Source organism: Haliotis asinina, chromosome 5 (genome assembly GCF_037392515.1).
Source record: "Haliotis asinina isolate JCU_RB_2024 chromosome 5, JCU_Hal_asi_v2, whole genome shotgun sequence".
NCBI classification, from domain to species: Eukaryota; Metazoa; Mollusca; class Gastropoda; order Lepetellida; family Haliotidae; genus Haliotis; species Haliotis asinina.
Window position 1 is genome coordinate 64,368,006 of NC_090284.1, and position 11,904 is coordinate 64,379,909.

Sequence of the window (11,904 nt, forward strand, 5' to 3'; positions counted from 1 at the left end):
TCTCAAATTGTGCAGTCTGTTTAACAAAACTGGTCTAAAATGAGATACGTTTATGTATGTTAATAGGCGGATATAAATAATAGCTGAAAATCGGAAAAGCCATACGAATACCAGCAATAAGAGTACACGCGAATCATCTCTTTAAGAATGTATAAAACTTGCTGTAATGTATAAGACTGTTATGGATTACATAACGCGATGCCTAAACTTCAACATCTAAAGTGATAGTGGAAATGTCAGATAAAACTGATGATCAATACCCGAAACTGCCAAATGCACAAAAACATTGACAGCTTACACATAGAGATACTATGTGTTTATAATTAACATTCCATATATGCCGACCCGTCTTCCCAAAACACATTTCTTAATAAATGTTTGAATTAGGATGAATTATAGGGCATCCGAGACAGAATATGGCATCCGTAAAGGGAACTGAGTGGTTGGTTACGTCCATGTGAGGATCTGTACAACCAGGACGGTAGAGGCTGACTAAAGTCGTTGCACGTAACGGCCACGTTTACACACACAAATGTCATGTCCACGACGTAAAACACGTGTCGTTCATTTAATACTTTTGCTTCTGATACGATGGGCATCAAAATGGAATATATAAGTCAAATGTACTCACACGTCCTGCAACGAAGTTTCAGAGCTTGTGACTTATTCTGATCAAAGCAGAGTGCACAGCCATGTATTTACACGTGACGCTACATTAGTTGCCTATGTACTAAGTAACAACAGTTATATCTATTGGCGTTAAATGTGCTAATCATGTGTGCACGATTGATAATTTTGAAGGTTACACAGACGATTGATGAGTCCCCAATAATGTACATAAATGCATATTTCTGAGAACAGTTGAAACAATTCTTCGATTTCTTTTGAGTACAAAGGCTGATATTTACATATGCAATGTGCTGCTTATGGATCTCACAGATCCAAGTCACCAAGTGTGACTTGGATAATTATTACCATCTGATGAGGAATGGAAATTATCATGTAAAACATGCTGGCGGGGAAAATTCTTCATCGCCCGGTACTGGTAAAACTGATACACACATGTGAAATTATACTAAGATACTTCTGTATATGGATATAGAACCATAGTTAAGCAAGCATCTTGAGGCTTAGGTGATCTCCCTTTACTTATAATTATGCCTCATGAGGACACGTAGCCCAAACGGCTTCGGTGACCTCCTCTTACTTATGCCATGTCTCATGAGGACACGTGGCCCAAACGGCTTCGGTGACCTCCTCTTTCTTATGCCATGCCTCATGAGGACACGTGGCCCAGGCGGCTTAGGTGACCCCCATCCCATTTTTCCTTTTCGTCACGATCCATGCAAAAGTATGGCGAGGTCATCTAAGTCGCATGGGCCATGTGTCTCCATGGTGTGGATAAGTATGGATACTCCATAAGTATGGATATGTCACTAAAGCTTTAACTGAGCGAAAAACCTTGAACGCTTTTTGTCAAAATATTCTCAAGGCTACTGGGTAACACATCTTGTCCCAGAATACTGAGATCAATGTATGTATTTTCTCAGCATTTCGTTTGTGTACTAAAAGCACTTATCACACAGTATGTGTCTTTATCTAGTGTTGTTTTGAAAATATAGGATATGCATAATTACTGAGTCGAATCAATATTTTTCTCTTCGTTGTAAACATTCCTTAATGAATATTGATCCAAAAACCAAACATCTTACAATGAGTGTCAACAGTGCTGACGTTAGCAGTCTTACAAAGATATAAGATAGATCAACCCTAGTGGAAAGCCTAAAAAGCATCTCTTTCCTAAAAAGAGAAGGCGTCTTTTTAAACTTTTAACAACATGGTTGTAAGAGATTGCCACACAAATATGTCTGAAAAGGTGGTGTCAAATGTATCAAAATGTTGTTAAGAGAGAGAGAGAGAGAGAGAGAGAGAGAGAGAGAGAGAGAGAGAGAGATTATCTATTGTTTGTGTACGAGCTAACGATGCAACGTCTGTTACATCTGATCACTTTCCATATTACAGCTATATGGCGGCGGCCTGTAAACAATCGAGTCTGGACCAGACAATCCACTGATCAACAACATGAGCATCTTATAACAAGCACAGTTGCCTTTTATGGCAAGCATGGGTTGCTGAAGGCCTATTCTACCCCGGGACCTTCACGGGTAACAAAAAATCAGCCATTTCGGAACACATCACCAAATTTCCTGTCCACAAAATCATTTGGGACACTATCAAAACACTCTCCAACAACAAACATGATTACAAGTAGAGAAAATTGGCAGAGGCCATTCACATCCGCAGACACAACCCTTCCATAAACAGGGATCAGGGTATATTTTAACCTAACCAATTCGACACTTTAACCAACAAATATTACTCTCTCTCTCTTCCTTCACTAATCTTCCATTATCTGGTCCCCTCAACGCTGTAATCCCCCCCATCCCATCCCTGGCTTCACACTAATCACTGGTTATATGAACAACTCTAGTTATATCCTTTGATGTTTTTATTATCTCATCTCCTCAAATATATTATTGTTAATTTCGTCAGCTATAACTCATGTACCTGTATATAAACTGTTACACCTTGTCCTCCCATATGCTGGAAAACGGTATAAGAATCCATACCGAAACGTCGCCATTGTGAAAATAATGAAGTTGATCATCCATAAAACTTGTTCCTTCACCTTTAAAAATCTTAAGGACAAAAAGTTCAAGTTATTGAACAAATTCAGAATTACCGGTGATAAACAATTACTGATTGAATACATTAAGCTCAGAAATATGTACAGATGCATGTGTAGAAGTAAGAAACAACAATACCAAGATCGACAGACAAATGAATTGACTGATGTGGATATCTACAACAGGGCGTTTTAGCAAAAAGTAATGAAAGTGTCAAGTAATAGAAAAGTAGAAACATCTATAGGCCAGAACGAGTGGACCGAATGCTTCAAAGGTATTTTGAATATAACAGGTAATTCGGTAGATCAACTTCATCTCGACAACGCAGGGGAAACTCTACGTGACCACTGCAGTCTGTTATGTGAGGATGACGACATTACGCATCTGATAAATAGGGACATATCCGGACAAGAGGTCGAGACAGTTATTTGGAACTTAAAGGACGGTAAAGCACCAGGTCCAGATGGTATAAAGCCAGGAATGGTAAAATGTTGTAATGACTTCCTTACTCCGCATCTTACGGTCATCTTCAACGAGATATTAGCTACCGGAAACTACCCCACTGAGTGGGCCGAGGGTATCATCGTACCTTTCAGAAAAAAGGCGACGTCAACGAGGTGAATAATTATAGAGGCATATGCCTCATGGATGGTTTTTGGAGAATATTTTGATCAATTCTAAATGAACGCTTACAATTGTTTGCAGATGTTTACGATGTTCTCCGAGGCCCAAGCAGGATTCAGGAAGAATTACAGTACAACCGACAATATATTCACTCTTCAAAGTTTGATTCAGAAATAGCTCTCAAAACGCGGCGGTCGCTTTTATTGCATATTTGTGGACTTTAAAAAGGCCTTGGATTCCATTAATAGAAAGCTTCTTTGGTACTCACTAATAAGAAACGATATCCATGGCCGAATATTAACTGTGTTAGGGAACATGTATGCTAAAATACAGTCAGCTGTGAGAATAGGTACTAACTCAATTTCTGACTGTTTCCAATTGTGTGCGGCAAGGGTGCGCTTTCCTTTTTACAATATTCATTTCAGAATTACAAATCATGTTGGAAAATGCTGACCTTAGAGGTATATTCGTCGATCCTGAATTTATTGCAGCTCTTTTTGTTACCTTTTGCCGATGACTTATGTATCTTCGACGATTCGGTAATTGGTCTTCAAAGAAAAATAGACATTCTACAAAACTACTGTGTGACATGGGGAGTAGAAATCAACATGAATAAAACAGAAATCCTAGTCTTTCGAAACGGAGGATTCTTACGAAATTCTGAGAAATGGTATCTACAAGGATCACAGATAAAATGCTCAACATATTATAACTATATCGGAATAACGTTCTCTACTCGACTGTCATGGACATTATCTACTGAGGAGACCGTTACTAGTAAAGCTAACAAGGCCATAATGGCTATCAAACGGTTATCCTACAAATATCCAAATATGTCTGCAAGTGTTCTTTTCAAGCTCTTCGACAGTAAAATAAAACCAATACTACCTTACGGTGCAGAAGTATGGGGTTATCAGGACAGAGAAGTTATTAACAAATTCCACTCTAATTTTTGTAAATTCGTTCTCAGAGTAGGTAAGCATGTGTCTAGTAACGCAGTATTAGCAGAATGTGGTCGATATTGTATTAATATTGAGTATCAGAGTAAATGCATCCGGTAGCGGTGTAAACTGTTATGTATGCCTACTGATAGGTATCCAAAACAAGCTTATATTTTTATGAAAAAGCTTGATAATTGTAACAGAATTACCTGGGCATCTTATATTAGGACATTGTTAAACATGTATGGCTTTGCATTTGTTTGGGTAAGCCAAGAAGCTGGTACTGGCAATGACTTACTAGTTGTATTTAAACAAAGACTTATAGATTCTGCAAAGCAACATATCTTCAGCAAAATAAATGAGTCAGTTCATTTATCTTTTCATAAATCATTAAAGTCATTTTTGGAGTTTGAGTACTATATCTCCAATGTACAGCTAAGGGAGCATAGACCTTATTTATGCTTATTACGTATTCAACAATTGCCAGTCCTAGAGATGACAGTGGAATCAGAACACTAAAAGCTAACAGAATTGTGTTGCCTGCACTGAAGTTTTTTAAAAAGAATCCTGCATTGCAAGGCTCGTGACTTTCTTCGCATAACGGCTCCCATGGGTGCGAGTGTTTTCGACGATCTTGCGGGCTGGTTATGGAGATTCTACGTCCGCTTTTCGACATTTGTAGGAAATAAGGTTTTAAATCACTACCATTTTCAAAATAATATATTTCTATATAACTAATCACTTTAAATCTTTAACATCGAGACTGTATTCCATATATCTGGGCATATTTTAGTTTGACGTTGTATTGGATCATTTATATTTTTTCAGTGCAGTTATTTAAACATTCCAGCAGCGACACTACAGCAAGGTTGCACGCATGTTACGTTTAAAAAGTATTTTAAGTGATTTATGAGCATATGTTTGGAGAAAAATGCAGCTGATTTGCATAATGCACGAACCCCATGTATGAAGTGTTCATTTGCATATATAAGGTCTACCGCAGGCATATGTGTTTAACGACCCGTGAAGGGTAGAATAGGCCTTCAGCAACCCATGCTTGTCGTAAGAGGCGACAAACGGGATCGGGTGGTCAGACTCGCTGACTTGGTTGACACATGTCATCGGTTCCCAGTTGTGCAGATCGATGCTCATTTTTTTTATCACTGGATTGTCTGGTCCAGACTCGATTGTTTACTGACCGCAGCCTGTAATATAGCTGGAATATTGTTGAGTGTGGCGTAAAACTAAACTCACTCACTCACTCACTCACATGTGATTAACAAATGATTTCTCCTTCTTTTAGTTGTATTAAATGTAATTGTAAAGCAGTATCTCTTTAACAATATTAATGTGTTGTCCTGGCATGCAACATCCCCTCATTGTCACTCACAGAACATGTCTAGGATGAAATGGAGCGACGCTTACTTCATCCGAATTCTCGAACATCACTTCATGATTTCCGCAAATTTCTTTCCAGGATAATGAAAGATCTTGTTCATCATTTACAAATACCAGGTGCGTTGGAGTTATGAGCTGTGTTTCATTTGAAACATTTGTCTTTCTATGTAATAAGATGCAATTCTGCACTTTGTGCCTAGTATATGAGTATATAAATAGAAAATACTTCTACTAAAAAACCTACAGTGGCATCTCTCACTGCTCACTTGTTTTATACATATATCTCCAGTACAGATGGTGACTGGAGTTGTCACTCTCTGTATGTTCATCTCACATCTTTTCTTTTCCAGATTATTAATTTTACTTTCAGAGTTTCATTTTACACAATTGAAATATGTGCATACACGGTAGAAAATAAATGCAGTGAGAGTACATACTCGTGTCTCCTGATAATAACTTGATTCAATGTAGCTACTGATTTGTAACATATGTCAATCCTATATTACCGTATGGAACAATCACCGTTGTCATGTGTGCTATGATTTGTGGACACTTTCGGCCATGATGCATCCTTTTAAATATGTTGAAATACCATTGCAAGTTTTATATGTAAGTTCTGCATCACTTCCGATATCACGTGGGTCTGTTTTAACAGAGTTATATATTGATATCACCAGTACGTACACCAACAAGCTCGGATGTCTCCAACACGTGAACGATTGGGTTCGTAATGTATAGGCCAACATGTGCTGAAACCGTCACCACGTAGCACGTTCAATATACAAACTTCATATCAAACAAACCGAAACATTCCAAAACTAATGCTATATTAGGTAAGGCCAGTCATTGATCCAAACCAATACTCAGGCTAATTCTTTAAGTGGCATTTTGAAGCTAGTATGGTGAAAAGGAACATCTTTAAAGGCTAGCCAACTTTATTGCAATATGTGCGACGTTTCAGTGTAGAAACTAACACTGTTATCATCTAAGTATTCGTGGTGCAAACGATATCACTAGAAATAATCAACAACAACACCAGAGAATAAAGAGGAGAAAAGCACAAGAGCTGCAAAACCGTTTGGATCAATCAGCCACGACAACAGCTGTTCACATATATTTGAAAGGATAAATAGATGCAGAAACCGTTAGCTCTTAGACGTCATGTCCACAGGCTGGCACATTGTAATTGGCCCGTGTGTAAAATGTACGTAAATATTTGGTGTATCAATAACGAATATTGATATTTTCCCTAGACACCAGAGATTCCTGTTAAACATGCCAAGGTATTTACAACATGTAAGTAATTTGGCAGCAGGGAATATTTCCTAACAATTTGTCAACTGTGTTGGATGGTAATGAATAATGCATAGTTATTTCCATATTGTGGCTAGTTTTAAGAATATATAAAGAATCTCACCCAAGTGTCTACTGATATCAGATATATCAACACAAGTTGATAAAGTAACATAATATTTATACCTTTATAAACGAGTGGTGATATAACTAATATCAGTAGACGCAGGGTTGGGATTCTGTTTATCATCCAATTAGTTTTCAATGTACATCTCTGAACACAGCACTGGCATTACATTTGCAGTGCAACGATGTCATAGCATTTTCAGGGCATTATGCGAACTATACTGTCAAAGCGATATCTACTTAGAGATATCGTCTGATCTCACACAAGCGATATCTCCTGTGGGACACAGTTTTGGATGATAAATGCTAGTATCTTATTGCCCATCAGTTTTACACGTCATTCGATGTTTGGAATTTGTGTTCTTTCGAACAGTATCACAGAACCGTAGTGTTCTCTTACTTAGCTTCATATGACATTTTTATTCGTTAATTCATATGCCAGTGTCATCATATTAAACAGATTGTTTGAAATAAGTCAGTTCCACATAGATGTTAATGTTACATATCACATGCTTTTAACTACACTATTGTAAGAATTTATCTTTCTAAGAAATCATGCAACAACTTTCAAATCCTATTTTCTTTTTTCTGCAAACCTATCATAAGTCCATGACAGCCTGCCATTTATATAAGTAAGGTCAGTATAGGACTTCCCAAGATGGCGCAGATGTGAAACTTGGGAGTCCAGGCAAAGACGTCTTGTGGTTGGCAGACTTTTTCATCTCAGTACTCTCTTCAATATATTCTCTGTTGTGCTAGTTCTTGCATCGATACAACAACTATCCTCTGCAGGGCCACGTGACCTTCTGCTCTTTGTGTAACTGATATTGTGAGGGAAGTCGACCGCAGTCATGTAGCGTTTCACCAAGCATTGTTGTATTTGATCATTTAATCAATCTTTATGGCCAGGGTTAACTGACTTCTCATAAAGCCACCAACATTCAACAGAAATGTGTATTTTATGTGGGCATAGAATCCAGCTATTCCAAACCTGGATCGCAAATGAGTCTATATCGAAACGTTGCATTTTCGAAGTTCAAGAAGTTGTTATCCACAGATATTGTACTACCCATCCTGATTTCAAGCACGAAGGACCCCGTGGAAATGAACAATTTCGTGCAGCGTTGTAAATCAGTCTTATCTTTCAAAGTCACAATTAACATCCTCTGACAGATAAACGTGACTGCCTAGTAGATATTTCAGTTTCAGTTTCACATGAACGCTCAGTATCTCCGTAGGCTATATTCCCTTTAAGTTCTGAGAAACATGTTTATGCCGAGTGGGAATTATTAGTAATAGATATACATATTCGCCATATCATTATTCTTTTACGTCTGATTATTAGCCTGATTTGGTTAATATACTTATGAAACAATAATACTTTTGTCCAACATGGACAAACGGTATGTACCATTTGTGTACATTTTCATTGCGGTCACATTCTTGAACGCAATCTTTAGACACGAATCAAATGTGGACATCACTCCAGCGCTGAGAAATTTCGACACTGGCACTTTTGCTCTTGTCGTACATTTGTATCTCAGGTCCCCATAATCTGTAACGTTAATGCCCAAATTTGATCGTATAACGCCCGTGACAAATACATCATCCATTGGGATAAAGCGCGTCACCGAGGATGCATGGTAAAGCTTGGACAACACGTCTTTGGATACAATAAAACCAAGTCCTTGACAAAAATCGGGCCACGTTTTAAAAGGATATTGGGCTGTTGAAACGTACCATTTCACTGTAAGATCCCTCCATGGCGCAAGCCTGTGAGCTATTGCTCCTACTAGCTGATTGGTAGGTTCCTTTAGCTGAGTGAGATACTTAACAATCACATATGGGTTTACAAACATGTCATCATCCATCTTCAACACAAAGGCTGCTTCAGGACAATGGTTCAGCATCCAGTGATAACCCATTATGTGTTTTATACTCAGATTTCTATATACATCAATGAAATTCCCTTGAATCATGTCTTTAAATTCGTTAGCTTCTCTTACGACATTGTTTTGAAGTGTTTCATTATATGAAACCCCGACGGTAAAAACAAGGACGACTGTTTTATTCCACGCTTTACGAACGCTTCCAAAGGTTTCTCGGATTCGACGTCGATAATTGAAATGCTCCAAGGCTGAGTGAACAATGATCAACAGATACACATGAGCTCTCAGACAGAGGTCGGAGTTCAAGGTGAACTGATACTGATGCAGATTTACTAGAGGATGTCTGTCTTCATCTTCCTTTAACACAGAATAGTTGAACAATCCAGGTATCTGTTCATAAGCGGGATGTTTGAGTGGAAGGATCTTACTGGAGAAAATGTCAGTGGCATGTTGCTTGTAATTTCTGTTCCCGAGAACCATACCCAGGTGGCGTGTACCCGCGTTTTGTACACCGGGAACTGGAGATGGGAATCCTACACGGTACAGGTAGAGTGACACCATGACAATCACGGTTACAAACAAGAGGAACGTACGTCTCCGGGTCCTCCTCTTGCAAATGGATATAAACCTGCCAATGGCATCTGGAAGAAAATAATGGCAATATGTCAGAATCAGGGAAAACAACTGTCGGCTGAAATAGATTCTGCTGTTGACAGTTTACCACAATTTATTGAAGAAAACAATTTTCTCTAATCCCCATGCAACGGTAATTTTCCACGGAACTATCTTACTTCAAGCAATAAGTCACTTGTTTGGGGCACCTATTGTGAAACCTATAAATAGTGTTCCCCGCCGTGATATTGCTGGAACATTAACTAAAATCGTTTTTCAAACACTCTATATTTGACCCAGGATATATACACCGTTATGGGATGATATGCTCAGCAAGGAGTTCGCCCTGAAATCATGGCTTCTGCTTCACACCAGTTGATGTGGCTTCCAGACACGTAACTATCCTTGCAGTATGGTGAAGACGTTTGTGTCGCGGTCTTGGAAAGCGAAATCTACATGCATGTCTTCCGGTAAATCAATTTCCGATCAGCGGATCAACTTAGACTGCTAGAACAGGTAGATATTACAGGTTCACATAAACAAACTGCTAAGATAGACTGCTGGCGCAGGTATATACTACAGGTCCACATACACAAACTTCTAAGATTGACAGCTAGATTAGGTAGATACCACAGATTGACATACAAAAGCCGCTAAGATAGACTGCTAGAGTAGGTAGATACTACACATTCGCGTATAGAAACAGCTGATATACTGCTAGATTTTGTTAGATGCTACAGGTTCACATACACAAACTGCTAAGATAGACTGCTAGAGTAGGTAGATACGACAGGTCGGCATACACAAACTGCTAAGATAGATCCACATACACAAGCTGCTGAGATAGACTGCTAGAATAGGTAGATACTACAGGTCCACATACATAAACTGTAAAGATAGACTGATAGAGTTTGTTAGATACTACAGGTTCACATACACAAGTTGGCCAGTTCTTCCAACACCACATGGAAACTGTTTGGTTCCAACAAAACCAAAAGGAGATCGATGGAAAACGTGTGAAAATAACAAAACCAACATACCTAATTCTTGAGAGAACATGTCTTCTACCTCCCGTTAATGTTGTCATTTCAGAGACCTTCTCCTCACTGTCCAGTTCAATGTATTGCAAGCTGCGCCAGTAACTGGTCAATAAACGCTCTGTGTTATCGACATTGTCGATTATACTGTTTCATTGCCAACAGTCAGGCCTTGAGTTTTGTGGTTGTCAGTAAATCATTGAACGTCTCTTGCCATGGCTGTTACGAGCATACGGTCCATTATCAGTCTGTGGCACAGCCCCTGAACCATATTGTTTTCCTTACTGTCTAACCCGATCTGGAATGCTAAAACCCTAATTGAAGCAAGTCTAGATTTCTCTAGGTTCTGAATCTCTGGTGTCTCTGGGACTCCTTTTTAATTGTAATGGGATGCCCTATTACTCAAGGAAATCAAGGTATCGTTTTGACAAATACACACAGACGGAGAAACGCACAGGCGCTCTCAGCAGGTCATTCCGATACATTTCCATAGTCCCAGTCTGCCGTCGCAAGACACTTCAATGTCCAACACAACACCATATGCTTTACGTTGGCATCGATACACGTGCTTCAGTTCGACCCAAGATCTTCCAAGAAGCGGAAGATCAAGAGTGTCCACTCTTGTCCAGGACCGATCCATCCGAATGTTTCTCTCACGTCACCGACTTGCTACAGCCATGGACACTGTAGGAGTTGTGCCTAGTAGTCGAAAGCTTTCCAACCAAACCATCGTGTGGGAAAAGTGGGAATTCGACCTGTCCTGTCCTGACACGACTACTACACCGACGACGGCCTGTCCAATGGCGCATCAGCGTACATGAACGGAATCGGGGCAACTGGCGACTCTTGAGATTCAGCGATGAATCGCGTTTCCTCCTGCAACGACAGGATTGGAGTCAACGTGGATATCGACCATTGACAGGTGGACAGATTAGTGAAGATAGTGTCACGATGTGGGAAGACATGAGCTACATGGGTAGTTCGGTGCTAATTGTTAAAGCGTTCCCTCGTCAAAGCAATGCCTTGGATTCGATCCCCAATGTGCGTACAATGTGTTCACGCACTCACAACGAGGCAACTTACTATTCGTAACGTCAAACAAAGTGATGCAGATCCTTAGGGGAAGCCATGATGCCAAGATGAGAAGCATGATAACGACGATTTGGGATTTGAATCCAAGATCATTATTAATTTGAACTAGCGTGCAGAATGAAGTTATCACCTTCTTCATTTGACCAAATCAAAACAAAGACGTTAAATTTATGATAATTATTACAAACAGAATTCATTTTCAATT

At 39.2% G+C, this 11,904-nt stretch overlaps 1 protein-coding gene across 1 annotated transcript; it reads right to left on the reverse strand.

The window, feature by feature from the left end:
- Nucleotides 1–8,433: 8,433 nt before the first annotated feature.
- LOC137284089 (beta-1,3-galactosyltransferase 5-like) lies at nucleotides 8,434–10,692 on the reverse strand. Its single transcript, XM_067815768.1, has 2 exons — nucleotides 10,611–10,692; nucleotides 8,434–9,599 (listed from the first exon to the last, which is right to left on the reverse strand). Exons 1-2 carry the CDS (start codon nucleotides 10,627–10,629, stop codon nucleotides 8,434–8,436), a joined length of 1,185 nt encoding a protein of 394 aa, XP_067671869.1. The 5' UTR covers nucleotides 10,630–10,692.
- Nucleotides 10,693–11,904: the final 1,212 nt, after the last annotated feature.